Source organism: Oncorhynchus mykiss, chromosome 16 (assembly GCF_057628025.1).
Source record: "Oncorhynchus mykiss isolate SJ-2025 chromosome 16, ASM5762802v1, whole genome shotgun sequence".
NCBI classification, from domain to species: Eukaryota; Metazoa; Chordata; class Actinopteri; order Salmoniformes; family Salmonidae; genus Oncorhynchus; species Oncorhynchus mykiss.
Window position 1 is genome coordinate 11,497,642 of NC_143037.1, and position 14,391 is coordinate 11,512,032.

General features: G+C 45.7%; 1 protein-coding gene across 1 annotated transcript; it reads left to right on the top strand.

Moving 5' to 3' along the window:
- The first annotated feature begins 298 nt into the window (after window positions 1-298).
- On the top strand, window positions 299-10,604 carry prph2a (peripherin 2a (retinal degeneration, slow)). Its single transcript, XM_021567349.3, has 3 exons — window positions 299-1,332; window positions 3,744-3,990; window positions 8,628-10,604. The coding sequence occupies exons 1-3, from the start codon at window positions 752-754 to the stop codon at window positions 8,832-8,834; spliced, it is 1,035 nt and encodes a 344-aa protein (XP_021423024.2). The 5' UTR covers window positions 299-751; the 3' UTR covers window positions 8,835-10,604.
- Window positions 10,605-14,391: the final 3,787 nt, after the last annotated feature.

The following is a 14,391-nucleotide window of genomic DNA, read 5'->3' on the forward strand; positions in this document are numbered from 1 at the left end:
GCCTGTTTGTCTGTGAGGGGCTTACAGGTTTTTTGGTTGTTTTTATTGAATCGTCTCACTGACTCTACACTGCAAACATCCTGCCTCGTCTGAACCAAGGGACCAATGTCAACATCGCAGCACGTCTTAGTTCCACCTACCGGCTCTCTGTTAAACCACTTACTGTCCTCGTTTCCGGCCCCCGGTGCGTTCGATCGGGGCGACCGTGGACCATGTGAGCATTCAAACCAATTATGTATCCTGGCAGCAGTTTACGGCCTGGCTCATCTTCTGGAGAGGGATTTCTGTAAATGGGATCAGACTGCTTACAGGGAATTATCATGACGCACCTCCCCTCTGGCTGGAATCGGGAGGATCTTCCTCAATCCTCCTCCAGCCAGTGAAAGGGACATCACAATTAGCCTCACCTGTTGATTTTGACATTTTTGGAGGGAACAGGGGCAAGGGGGAAAAGTGGGAAAAGTGTGACCCTGTGTTCTGTCATCCGTCTGGGTGAGTTTGGTGAGTTTTCTATTTAGGGTCCTGCCATTATGGGAGAGGAAAGGGCCCTGAAGTAATAACAGCACTCCTCTTTCCTTACCTCTCCTTCTCTCTGGGATGGATTACAGATCTTTGGCTGAGCTGACACTCCTGCCCTGCTGAAACTCTGCTGCCTGGGACATCCAAAAGAAGGACCAGACCTTCAGACATTAGAGCTATATCTCATCTCAGTAGTGTATTTTCATTTTAGGAATCTCCCTAAATTGCCACCATGGCACTAATGAAGGTCAAGTTTGACCTGAAGAAGCGGGTGAAACTGGCCCAGTTCGTATGGCTGATGTACTGGTTCTCAGTGATGGCAGGCGTGCTGGTCTTCAGCATGGGTCTGTTCTTTAAGATCGAGCTGCGTAAGCGCTCAGAGATGATGGACAACAACGAGAGCCACTTCGTTCCTAACCTACTAATCGGCGTGGGGCTGCTGGCCTGTGGGATCAATGCCATGGGAGGCAAGATCTGCTATGACTCCCTGGACCCCAGCAAGTTCTCCAGGTGGAAGCCTATGCTCAAACCCTTCCTAGTCTCCTGTGTGGTTTTCAATTGTCTCCTGGTGCTGACGGCTCTCCTCTGCTTCCTTATGAGGATCCCTCTCCAGTTCACGCTGGCCGAGGGCCTGAAGAACGCCCTGAAGTTCTACAAGGACACAGACACGCCGGGACGCTGCTACATGAAGAGAACCCTGGACCAGATGCAGATGGAGTTCCGTTGCTGCGGCAACAACAACTTCAGGGACTGGTTCGAGATCCAGTGGGTCAGCAATCGCTACCTGGACTTCAGTGCCAAGGAAGTAAAAGAGTGAGTCATGATATTAGCAACAGATCTAGGATCAGTTCTAAAGATCCCTAACCATTAGGAGGTAATAATGCAAAACTGACCTTAGATCAGTGTTAAACATAGTGATGTACGTTTTTTATTTTAAATAAGATGACTCTATAATAGGCCCACACCAACAAATGGTATGAATGGAGATTGTAGAGTTAGTTTATGGGGGGGGGGGGGGGGGTCCACTGTTCTTAAAGGGTGTTCAGTATAAAGGGATTGCAGGTGCGAGGAGGGGGGGACTAAGTCATATAAAAGGGCCACTTTTTGTTATAAGGTTAAGGAGGGATTACAGGGTCAGTGGATTTTAGATTTTAGTGTTAGAGGTGGTGATGGTGGTGTGTGCATGTGGGTTTGTTTAAAGGATTACTGAACAGTGTCTGGCTTACGGGAGGTGAGGGAAGGAGATTCAGTCTGTGAGAGTTGAAAGGGAATGATTCCGGGGTCTGTTTTGCAGTGTGTCTGGTGTAAGGTGTGTATGGATTCATGTGTTTCAAGTTTTGGTTTTCAGTGTAAGTGATATCAAGTGTGTAGTTGTGGTTGTCTAAAGGGGAAGTAAGTGGCGTACATGCACCCATGTGTATGCGTGAATGTGTGTGTGTGTGTGTGTGTGTGTTGTGAGTCTGTGAGTTCTTAGTGGCTCCAACCCTACTTTAATACAACTCATTCGGAAGATCGGACCTGTCTAGAGTGTCAGCGTTATCAAGCATTTTCAGTATTCCCAACAGAGTGTTATTCTATGTCCTTGTTGTTGGGAATGACTGGAAATTATTCATATCCCTGTCACTCTCTCATCTCTGATCCCATCAGACTACTCTTTGCATGACTCTAATTTAGAACTGCCCTACAACTGTCAATCACAGTTGAAACCCTACCGCCAGACCACCCAAAGGCCAAATGCACACTCCCTGCTACAGAATCAGAGAGATTACTGCTGTCACGTCCAGTCCAGTCAGTCTCACCTTATGGGGATCATCCACATCTACTCAGACGATCAACAAACTGCTTGATTGACTAGCTGTCAACTATAACTATGTTGACAAGCCACAACTAGGTTAACTAGCTACTACTGTATATCCAGCCATCGATTAGTTAGTATGCAGACTAATTCCATTTAGGCAATTCATCATCATTCGAAGTAATGGCTCAACCATCAATTTATGAATTGAATTTCAATACATCCTCTGAAATGCCTTCTCAGTGTAGTGGGGGAAAGTCATTCTGAGAGAGATCCTTTGTAAGTGGTGTGCATCATTATCCTCCACAATCCTTTGTTGTAATTTCTGAGTCCGTGGCAGATAGATGTCTTACCAATGAGGACGTGTGTTCAATGAGAGTTGCTGAATGTTTTTCTCATCTTCAGTGTGCTCATCTGTTTGTGTTGGAGACCGAGATGTAGTGAAAGTATCATAGTTCCTTCCCAATGTAAGCAGAGTTCATTCTTCATTCTCCTTTGGCTCATGCACCTTTTTTTGGAAAGCAAGTGACAGTATTCGTTTGCACTGTTTCTTCCCAAATCCAATGTGAGGAGAGCAGAGTGTTCCCAGTAGAGAGGGGCAAACGGGGTTAATCCCATTCAAACAGCATGTGACTGATAGAGCTTCGTGATCCTCTCTTTACCAGGTACAATGTGGACAGATTTCAGCTCTGTCAGAAACTATGCAAGCACTGCAAACCCTTTGTCATGGAAAGAGCACGTAAAAGCAGTGTTAGGTTGTGTCAGGGTTGTGTCAGGGTTGTGTCAGGTTGTGTCAGGGTTGTGTCAGGGTTGTGTCAGGGTTGTGTCAGGGTAGTGTCAGGGTTGTGTCAGGGTTGTGTCAGGGTTGTGTCAGGGTTGTGTCAGGGTTGTGTCAGGGTAGTGTCAGGGTTGTGTCAGGGTTGTGTCAGGGTTGTGTCAGGGTAGTGTCAGGGTTGTGTCAGGGTTGTGTCAGGTTGTGTCAGGTTGTGTCAGGGTTGTGTCAGGGTTGTGTCAGGGTTGTGTCAGGGTTGTGTCAGGTTGTGTCAGGGTTGTGTCAGGGTTGTGTCAGGGTTGTGTCAGGTTGTGTCAGGGTTGTGTCAGGGTTGTGTCAGGGTTGTGTCAGGGTTGTGTCAGGTCTTTCAACCTAATACTACCTTTCTAAATACTGGTAGTTCACTAGGACTTCATCACACTTACAGTGCGTTATGATGGATGGATTGGGTAGGGCTTTTTATATATTACCCTGACCATGACATCTGCCCTTTGCCCTCTGACCCCCAGTCATTTAAGCACTAATGAGTATGGAAAGTACTTGGTGGAGGCTACCTTTTCACTCCCCTAACCCCATAAGACCTTGACCCTAACACACAATACACTGTCCCTAAGCCATGAAACCTTAACCTCTGCTCTTTGCCATTTCACCCCCCAGTCGTATCGGCAGCAACGTGGATGGGAAGTACCTGATGGATGCTGTTCCATTCAGCTGCTGTAACCCCGGCTCCCCGCGGCCCTGCATCCAGTACCAGGTGACCAACAACACGGCCCACTACTCCTACGACCACCACACCGAGGACCTGAACATCTGGAAACGGGGCTGCCGCGACGCTCTGATTTCCTACTACGGAGGCATGATGAACAGCATAGGAGCCCTGGTGCTGCTTGTCACTATTCTGGAGGTAAGAAAAGATAGTCTGTAGAGCATCTACAGATGGACTATCCAAATAAAGTTTGACCAAATACTCCCTTTCACTCGCTTGTTAAAAGGCATGGGGTGTTTTTTGTGATGAAGTTTTAACTGAGAGTTGACAAAGATGCCCCAGATGCCTGGCTAGATCCAGAATTCCTGGCATGGTGTCCTCCTGTACTCTCAATGTACATTTCCACACCTCCCTCCACCTCCCTCACCTCCTCCACCACTTACACCTCCCTCCATCTCCTCCACCACCTACCACCTCCCTCCACTTCCCTCATCTCCCCCCAAAACCTCCACACACTTTCCTCCCCTCCCTACACCTCCCCCCCACGAACTCCACCAGCTCCCTACACCTACACCTCCTCCTTCCACCACCCCCCTCCACCTCCACCTCCTCCACCCCAACCTCCTGCATTAGTCATGATACCTGCTTCTACGCCTCCTGCTCTCTGCTGTAGGGACGCCATCACCTGCCAGGTTTACAGAGGTACACACAGACACACACCTGCCAGGTTTACAACGGTACACACAGACACATGACTGCCAGGTTTGCAACGGTACACACAGGCATACACTTGCCAGGTTTACAATGGTAAACATAGACACACACCTGCCAGGTTTACAATGATAAGTGTAACGGATGTGAAATGGCTAGCTAGTTAGCGGTGGTGCATGCTAATAGTGTTTCAATCGGTGACGTCACTTGCTCTGAGACCTTGAAGTAGTGGTTCCCCTTGGTTACCCTCTGCAAGGGCCGCGGCCTTTGTGGAGCGATGGGTAACGATGCTTCGTGGGTGTCAGTTGTTGATGTGTGCAGAGGGTCTCTGATTCGAGCCCGGGTTGGGCGAGGGGACGGACTAAAGTTATACTGTTACATAAACATAGACACACACCTGCCAGGTTTACAATGATAAACACAGACACACACCTGCCAGGTTTACAATGATAAACACAGACACACACCTGCCAGGTTTACAATGATAAACACAGACACACACCTGCCAGATTTACAATGGTAAACATAGACACACACCTGCCAGGTTTACAATGGTAAACATAGACACACACCTGCCAGGTTTACAATGGTAGACACACACCTGCCAGGTTTACAATGGTAAACATAGACACACACCTGCCAGGTTTACAATGGTAAACACAGACACACACATAGAGGCAGGCTTACAGTGGTAGTGCACATGGCTGGTAACTCTTTAGTGGTCTTCTTGTGGGCCATATGGATGCAGGCTTTCACTCCAAACAAACCAATAAAATACCTGAACTTGATTCAGCTTTGGTTTAAATTCTCCTCATTAGGAAGTGCAACTGAGAGCGAGATTTGGGTCTTGGAGGCTTTGATGTGGGTGTCTCGGAAGTGTGTGTTCGAACGTGGGAAGCGTTTGCACTTTCACTCGGCCAAAACCGTGCACAGTTACAGTCACTCACCTTTCCAGATAACTTGAAACAATCTGACCAGAGGGGTATACTATGATTAAGCTAGATCTACTTATAATTTTCTAATGCTAGCCAGCTTCAGTTAGCTTCACAGTCCAGCTCATGCTTCATTCGTACTCCGACGTGGATATTGCTTGTCCGCCCGCCGCTAACTCTAGCAGGCTTATGTCGTATGTGGCTAGTCGAACACCGAACTCTTCATTGAGACAATGCTGAAACACCAATGTAATGGCAAGTCAGTGCCACATTCTCAATTGTGCCTAAATCAAATTGAAAGAAAAGTTATCTTGCATATTCAGCAGGCTATGGCGTGAAATAGGCTTGTTGAAGTCTTTATTGATTGTTAATGCCATCTTTGGCATGCTTGTCAATGCACAAGCACTTTTTTCCCCACACTTATCAATAAAAGCAAAAGTTTCTGTGCAAAGTTTAAAATGTATTCTGTCATTACTAAATGTGTAATGTGATAGGTATTTTAATGTAACTTTTTTTGAACACACATTTTTTTATTAACAAAATATTGAATCAGTCATGTTCCTCAAATGAAAGGGATGATGCAATCTTTGCGAGAGGGAGGGAATCTAATTTCATTGGTCCTCAACTCGCAGCTCAGACACTTCATTCAGGATATATTTGAGCAGGTTAGTTCTGAATGATTTGTAGCCACAGGAATTTACCTGCCTGAAAGGTGAGCAATTTTCGAGGTACCAGTTATCCCCAGTTGAACTCAGAGTTGACCAAAGTTACCTCCCTAACTCCTCAAACTATGTATAGGCCTCAGGTCTGGAATTGTCAAAATTAGTTTGACGTTGGATAGCCTATCTCTGGGGCTAGTTAGGGACGTCAAATAATTACTCTATGTAAATGGGATAATATTTTCATGTTGCACATCTTCGAGTTGTTTCGTTAAATGCTTTCAATATTTGTATATGCATTTCTACAATTTATAGTTGGTTTGAGGTTTTTAAGTCATTGAAATTTGGAGCTATTGACATTTAAAAGTATTGTCCCATGTACATTGTGTAATTTACTGATGGTTCCTAACGAGTCTCATATGGATATCAAATATCAAACATATCAAACTGACCATGGTCATTAGGATAGAGCCATGTGCAGATGCAATCTGAATTGATAAATAATTGGGTGCTTCCAGCTGTAGGCAGGGTTGAAATAAATCCAACCCAAGGAAAGCTGTTACGGTACCCTTCATTCTGTGACATACCATTTTTTCCTAATTATCTTGCAAATCTCAGTTTTGGACAAGACTGACTCAATGACCAAAATGATGCTATTACACTTTGTTGTAGTCAATTTTGACACAATAATAAATGTTTCTGACTAATATAGATGCCACATAAACCGTTTTCTACCAGAGAAGTTGTTTATTGCCTTCAGTTGCTCCCTTAACTTGTCCTGAAAACCTGGACTTGGACTCAATCTGCTGAAGCTTATCAGGGATAAAAACAACCCGAGAGATCTCCTACCTGGAATAGCCATGGTTACGCAACTGTCTCCATGGTATTACCTTACCTATAGCTTTGTCAGAGGGGTCATACTAGAAAGGATCCTGCTTTTGTCAAATTAACATCATATTTGACTTTTCGTACTAGGTTTGGAGAATTAACGTAGCAGGTTAGGGGAATTATGTTAAAGTTTGGAAAAGCCTTAGCTTAAATGTAAAAAAAAAAAAATCTACTTTTGACAAAAGCTGGAGCAATTGAAGTTGAAAATTCCTGGTGTTTGTGATGACTGCCGTTTGGTGCGACGCAGACCAGGTGGGGAGCGTGGTGAAACAGGAGTCATCGCAGTCCTTTTGAGTCAAAGTCTCTACTGAACAAAGTCATGTTGGGGTGGCAGGTAGCCTAGTGGTTAGAGTGTTGGGCCAGTAATTGAAAGGTTGCTGGATCGAATCCCTGAGCTGACAATGTAAAAATCTGTCGTTCAGCCCCTGAACAAAGGCAGTGAAGAAAGAGGAGGATGGGTCAACGGTAGAGGAGGATGGGTCAATGGTGAGGATCCCAGTGAGTAATAGATTTCTGTCAGAGTTTCTTCGGTTGTCTGTCATTGGAAATAAGAATTGGTTCTTTACTGACTTGCTTAGTTAAATAAAGGTTAAATAAATGTTTTTTTTTATCTTGTTAGAGCTTTTGTGCCGAACCCATTGCACTGTTTCACGTGCAACTTTCATGTTCATGTCGCAGCCGTGTGTAGGGGGGAGATTCCAAGATGTGGGAAGTGTGCAGGAGGGCATGGGACAGAGGATTGTGTCGTTTTGGTGGATAAAGTTGCGTGTGTCAACTGTAAGGGTGCCCATGTTGTTGGGGATCGGAAGTGTTCGGTGCGAGAGAGGCAGGTTGAAGTGGTCTGAGTCAGAGTAGTGCGGAAGCTGTCGTATGCTGAGGCAGTGAAGAAAGTAGAGGAGGATGGGTCAACGGTAGAGGAGGATGGGTCAATGGAGTAATAGATTTGTGTCAGAGGGTGTTTTGAGCTTCATTAAGGCTGGCTTCTTAGCGTTCATAGAAATGCTTATCAGATGGAACGTAAAATCACAGAATATAGATGTTGTGGTGGCAGCAGCAGAGAACTATTTGGGCATACCAGATTTGACTTTAGAAGAGTTACAGGGTGTGTTGAGTGGTGGTGTCCTGTCCTCCCAGGCCTTTGGCATGGTGCAGGAGCAGATAGTGTCAAAGTAGTGAAATGGGGTATGTCTTTTATTCGGTTCTGTAGGGCTACAGAGATGCTACTACATTAGCCTATGCCTGTGAGGCAAACTTATGATTGCTGTTGCCTGTTGTTGCTTACCCTGTCAGTGTGAATCTCTGTTTTTAGCTAACTCTTTGTTTCAGACGGGTTTGATGTGTTGACTTGGAACATAAGCAAAGCTATATTTCAGTTGCTGAATGCTGATTGGTGTCTTCTGTTAGACATGTCAGCCTGCGCTAACAGCTATAGCTATCTCTCTCAACCCCTGTAGGTTGGTTAATGTGGGGTTAGGTTAAGTTATGGGTTTTCACTTCCAGTACATGAGCAAGTCGCTGAAGCTAGTGTTTACCTCAGGCCAGGTGTAGCTCTTCACCCAGGCCAGGTGTAGCTCTTCACCCAGGCTAGCTGTAAGTCTTAGCCCAGGCTAGATGTAACTAATATGTCTATCTCTATCCCCTGTAGGTTATTGTGATGATCGGCCTCCAGTACGTGAATACCTCCTTGTCTAACCTGGCCAACCCAGAGGACCCAGAGTGTGAGAGCGAAGGCTGGATCCTGGAGAAGACAGTGAAGGAGACGTTTACTGACATCATGGACAAGATGAAAGCCATGAGTAAAGGCAATGCAGTGGACGAGGCCGAAGTGGATGGTGTCGCCACGGGCAGCTGAACAAGACACATTGACACAAACTGAGACCATTCCCACCGAGGGGAAGAAAGGCAGATTGAACAACTCCTTTGCATTTATTACACAAAATACACACATAATACACACATACATACCCGACACACACAATACTGTCCATCTGAAGGGAAAACTGAAATGGACACAAATGGACTCTTGAGTACATGTCAGCACTTACGATATGTTGAATGTACGAATGCATGAATGTATGTATAAGTCACATTATAACCAATTTCCAATATGCCCTCCCCCACTCCAATACACACAGACTAACAAACAATACACACTTTTTCTAAAACTCATACCTTTTCCACACACACACACACACGCACACGCACACGCACACGCACACACACACCTCTCCTCCAACCCCAGCTTTGCTACTCTGCTTCAGTTTTCTTACGTTCTGTATAATTCTGCTCTGTTTCATATTTTATTTTTAGCCCATTTTCTATAAAACGAGGGAAAAACTAAACACCACCCAGTGTCATGAAAATGCATAATGTCAGATGTTTTGCATTGCACTGTGAAAATGCATTTTTAAGAGTAAGGTCAGGAAACCAGGTATGTTGTGTTTTATGGATAATGTGGGGCTGGTGGTTGTGGCGCAACCCGCTTCCCTTCCCAGAGAGGACGTTAAAGTGGAAAGGTTAAATGTTAATTCATAGCCCAAGGAAATATGTTTTGGATCCACCTGTAGTGCAGTTTTTTCTATTAGATAATTCCTAGAAAATTCAAAAGAAAAGGACTGAAACACCCCAGATATCAACTCTTTAAAGTTCTTAATTTCTAACTTAATTTGAGAGATGGAGGAGGGCTGGAGACTCCTGGGCTGGAAGAGGTGGATCCATTTCACCCTAACCCGATGTTATTGAAGTTTGGGGAGGAGGGCTGGAGACTCCTGGGCTGGAAGAGGTGGATCCATTTCACCCTAACCCAATGTTGTTGAAGTTTGGGGAGGAGGGCTGGAGACTCCTGGGCTGGAAGAGGTGGATCCATTTTACCCTAACCCAATGTTGTTGAAGTTTGGGGATGAGGGCTGGAGACTCCTGGGCTGGAAGAGGTGGATCCATTTCACCCTAACCCGATGTTGTTGAAGTTTGGGGAGGAGGGCTGGAGACTCCTGGGCTGGAAGAGGTGGATCCATTTCACCCTAACCCGATGTTGTTGAAGTTTGGGTAGGAGGGCTGGAGACTCCTGGGCTGGAAGAGGTGGATCCATTTCACCCTAACCCGATGTTGTTGAAGTTTGGGTAGGAGGGCTGGAGACTCCTGGGCTGGAAGAGGTGGAACCATTTTATGCTAACCGATATTGTTGAAGTTTGGGGGTGAGGGGCTAAAGGAGACGTGGCGGGGGTGAACCAGGGGTGACCCCAAAGTTGAGGACATTTGAGACTGGCAGCTAAACCCCTGGCCTCTGACCCCTGAACTCTGACCCCAGCCGTCTGCTCTGTGAGGTCACTCAGCAGGTCCAATCAGCATTCTCTTATTGGATTATCAAGAGCTACTGTACATACCCACACACTCACAGACCAACTCCCAGGCTACTGTTGTCTTTGTAAATAGTCTAGTATTGATACATAACTTTTTTTTTAACCGTGTAATTCATTTAAATTATTTTATTTACTGTAAAGAAAATGTTTTGCCATGAGAAATCCTTCTGTTTTTCTTTCTGTATGTTGTGTAGAAGGATGATGAGGCCATTGTGTAAATGAAAATGTTAATAAAGAAGCTAGCCCTGTGAAGTAGAGTTGGACATATTGGTGTTGTGTTGTTTCTACTTAAGACTGATCAAAGATCAAACAGCAATGCCTTCTGGGAACTCAGCGGGGTGCCTCATTTAGCCAATTGGATCAGGGTAATCATCAGATTATCGCATTCACATGGACACAGGACAACCCTGCACATGGAGACTGAAGGACGAGGGTGTGTGCGTATGTGCGTGTGTGTGTGTGTGTGTGCGTGTGCGTGTTTGTTCTGTGACTTTAGATGAAAAAAAAATCTAAACTTCGGATCTCTAACATTCTAGGTGTTTTTAGTTGTTAAGCGACCAAAGGATCCGCCTATGTTACCAAAGGATCCGCCATTAACTACGTTACCAAAGGATCTGCCTACGTTACCAAAGGATCCGCCTACGTTACCAAAGGATCCGCCATTAACTACGTTACCAAAGGATCCTTACCACAAATCAAGGTTCTGATTCCAGGTCAAGTCAGAGGGGAGACCTATAGAGAGCAGAACAGCAGTAGGTGTTATTATAGTACTGTAAAGGACCAAGTATAATGAGGTTGTGAGTTGGGGCTTGGGGGGTAGTTAGTGGGTGTGTGGAGTATCTAGCTAGTGTGTGGGTGCCTGAAGGGTAGTTAGTAGGTGTTTGGGGTAGCTAGCTAGTAAGTGGGGGCCCGAGGGCTAGTTAGTGGGTGTTTGGAGTAGCTAGCTAGTGCGTGGGGGCCTGAGGGGTAGTTAGTCAGTGAGTAAGGTCTTGAGGGGTAGTTAGTAGGTGTGTGGGGTAGCTAACTTGTGAGTTGGGGGCTTGAGGGGTAGTTAGCGGGTGTGTAGGGTAGTTGGCTAGTAAGTGGGACCAGAGGGATAGTTAGTGGGTGTGTAGGGTAGTTGGCTAGTAAGTGGGGGCCAGAGGGATAGTTAGTGGGTGTGTAGGGTAGTTGGCTAGTAAGTGGGGCCAGAGGGGTAGTTAGTGGGTGTGTAGGGTAGTTGGCTAGTAAGTGGGGGCCAGAGGGATAGTTAGTGGGTGTGTAGGGTAGTTGGCTAGTAAGTGGGGCCAGAGGGATAGTTAGTGGGTGTGTAGGGTAGTTGGCTAGTAAGTGGGGCCAAAGGGATAGTTAGCCAGTGAGTAAGGTCTTGAGGGGTAGTTAGTAGGTGTGTGGGGTAGGTAACTTGTGAGTTGGGGGCTTGAGGGGTAGGTGTAGTTGGCTAGTAAGTGGGGGCCAGAGGGATAGTTAGCCAGTGAGTGAGGTCTTGAGGGGTAGTTAGTAGGTGTGTGGGGTAGGTAACTTGTGAGTTGGGGGCTTGAGGGGTAGGGTAGTTGGCTAGTAAGTGGGGGCCAGAGGGATAGTTAGCCAGTGAGTAAGGTCTTGAGGGGTAGTTAGTAGGTGTGTGGGGTAGGTAACTTGTGAGTTGGGGGCTTGAGGGGTAGGGGAGTTGGCTAGTAAGTGGGGCCAGAGGGATAGTTAGTGGGTGTTTGGTGTAGCTGCAGGCAGCGGTAAAGAGGCCAACAGTAGGTGGTATTTTGGTATTGTGGTTAACCAGCAGGTCTGAGCAGATAAGAGGCCAAAAGAGGCTTTAGATTAGCATCGTTAGACAGCCTGGAGAACAACTATACAGTCCTGGAATTACGTCACTAAGGGGAGGGTGGTATGAGCTGAATCAGGGGAAAGCGGTACCCACTAAGCAAGCATCGTGACGTCCATTACAATACCTTCTGTTTCCCACAGAGAGCGGTAGATTATATCTGTTCTCTTCTACCTTTCCTAGCTGGAAAAGCACCAGGATGTTGTTTTGAAGTTATGAATCTGAATTGAGAAAACTGAATTTAGAGAACTGAATTTTAAAACTGAATGCATCTGAGAAATTGATTATATTAAACTTTGGTAAACTTGAAATTATAGTTTGTAAACTTATTTCAAAAATTGAATTTGAATATTGAATTCAAATCAAATCAAATCAAATATATTTATATAGCCCTTCGTACATCAGCTGATTTCTCAACGTACTGTACAGAAACCCAGCCTAAAACCCCAAACAGCAAGCAATGCAGGTGTAGAAGCACGGTGGCTCGGAAAAACTCCCTAGAAAGGCCAAAACCTAGGAAGAAACCAGGCTATGTGGGGTAGCCAGTCCTCTTCTGGCTGTGCCGGGTGGAGATTATAACAGAACATGGCCAAGATGTTCAAATATGACCAGCATGGTCCAATAATATTTTTCTAAAAAAATGTTACCTTTATTTAACTAGGCAAGTCAGTTAAGAACAAATTCTTATTTTCAATGATGGCCTAGTGGGTTAACTGCCTGTTCAGGGGCAGAACGACAGATTTGTACCTTGTCAGCTCAGGATTTGAACTCGCAACCTTTTGGTTACCAGTCCAACACTCTAACCACTAGGCTACCCTGCCACCCCATAATAGGGCAGAACAGTTGAAACTGGAGCAGCAGCACGGCCAGGTGGACTGGGGACAGCAAGGAGTCATCATGTCAGGTAGTCCTGAGGCATGGTCCTAGAGCTCAGGTCCTCTGAGAGAGAGAAAGAAAGAGAGAAATAAAGAATTAGAGAGAGAACACTTAAATTCACACAGGACACCGAATAGGACAGGAGAAGTACTCCAGATATAACAAACTGACCCTAGCCCCCTGACACATAAACTACTGCAGCATAAATACTGGAGGCTGAGACAGGAGGGGTCAGGAGACACTGTGGCCCCATCCGAGGACACCCCCGGATCACATCAGTGACTCAACCCACTCAAGTGACGCACCCCTCCCAGGGACGGTATGAAAGAGCCCCAGTAAGCCAGTGACTCAGCCCCTGTAATAGGGTTAGAGGCAGAGAATCCCAGTGGAAAGAGGGGAACCGGCCAGGCAGAGACAGCAAGGGTGGTTTGTTGCTCCAGAGCCTTTCCGTTCACCTTCCCACTCCTGGGCCAGACTACACTCAATCCTATGACCCACTGAAGAGATGAGTCTTCAGTAAAGACTTAAAGGTTGAGACCGAGTTTACGTCTCTTACTTGGGTAGGCAGACCATTCCATAAAAATGGAGCTCTATAGGAGAAAGCCCTACCTCCAGCTGTTTGCTTAGAAATTCTAGGGACAATTAGGAGGCCTGCGTCTTGTGACCGTAGCGTACATGTAGGTATGTACGGCAGGACCAAATCAGAGAGATAGGTAGGAGCAAGCCCATGTAATGCTTTGTAGGTTAGCAGTAAAACCTTGAAATCAGCCCTTGCCTTGACAGGAAGCCAGTGTATGGAGGCTAGCACTGGAGTAATATGATCTCATTTTTGGGTTCTAGTCAGGATTCTAGCAGCCGTATTTAGCACTAACTGAAGTTTATTTGGTGCTTTATCCGGGTAGCCGGAAAGTAGAGCATTGCAGTAGTCTAACCTAGAAGTGACAAAAGCATGGATTAATTTTTCTGCATCATTTTTGGACAGAAAGTTTCTGATTTTTGCAATGTAGATGGAAAAAAGCTGTCCTTGAAATGGTCTTGATATGTTCTTCAAAAGAGGGATCAGGGTCCAGAGTAACGCCGAGGTCCCTCACAGTTTTATTTGAGACGACTGTACAACCATTAAGATTAATTGTCAGATTCAACAGAAGATCTCTTTGTTTCTTGGGACCTAGACAAGCATCTCTGTTTTGTCCGAGTTTAAAAGTAGAAAGTTTGCAGCCATCCACTTCCTTATGTCTGAAACACATGCTTCTAGCGAGGGCAATTTTGGGGCTTCACCATGTTTCATTGAAATGTACAGCTGTGTGTCATCCGCATAGCAGTGAAAGTTAACATTATGTTTTCGAATGACATCCCCA

Excerpts from the sequence above, each read along its gene's own strand:
- prph2a (XM_021567349.3), top strand. The coding sequence starts at position 752 with ATGGCACTAATGAAGGTCAAGTTTGACCTGAAGAAGCGGGTGAAACTG. Across the intron at positions 1,333-3,743 it reads AGTGCCAAGGAAGTAAAAGA|TCGTATCGGCAGCAACGTGG; the intron begins GTGAGTCATGAT and ends TTCACCCCCCAG. Across the intron at positions 3,991-8,627 it reads TGCTTGTCACTATTCTGGAG|GTTATTGTGATGATCGGCCT; the intron begins GTAAGAAAAGAT and ends TATCCCCTGTAG.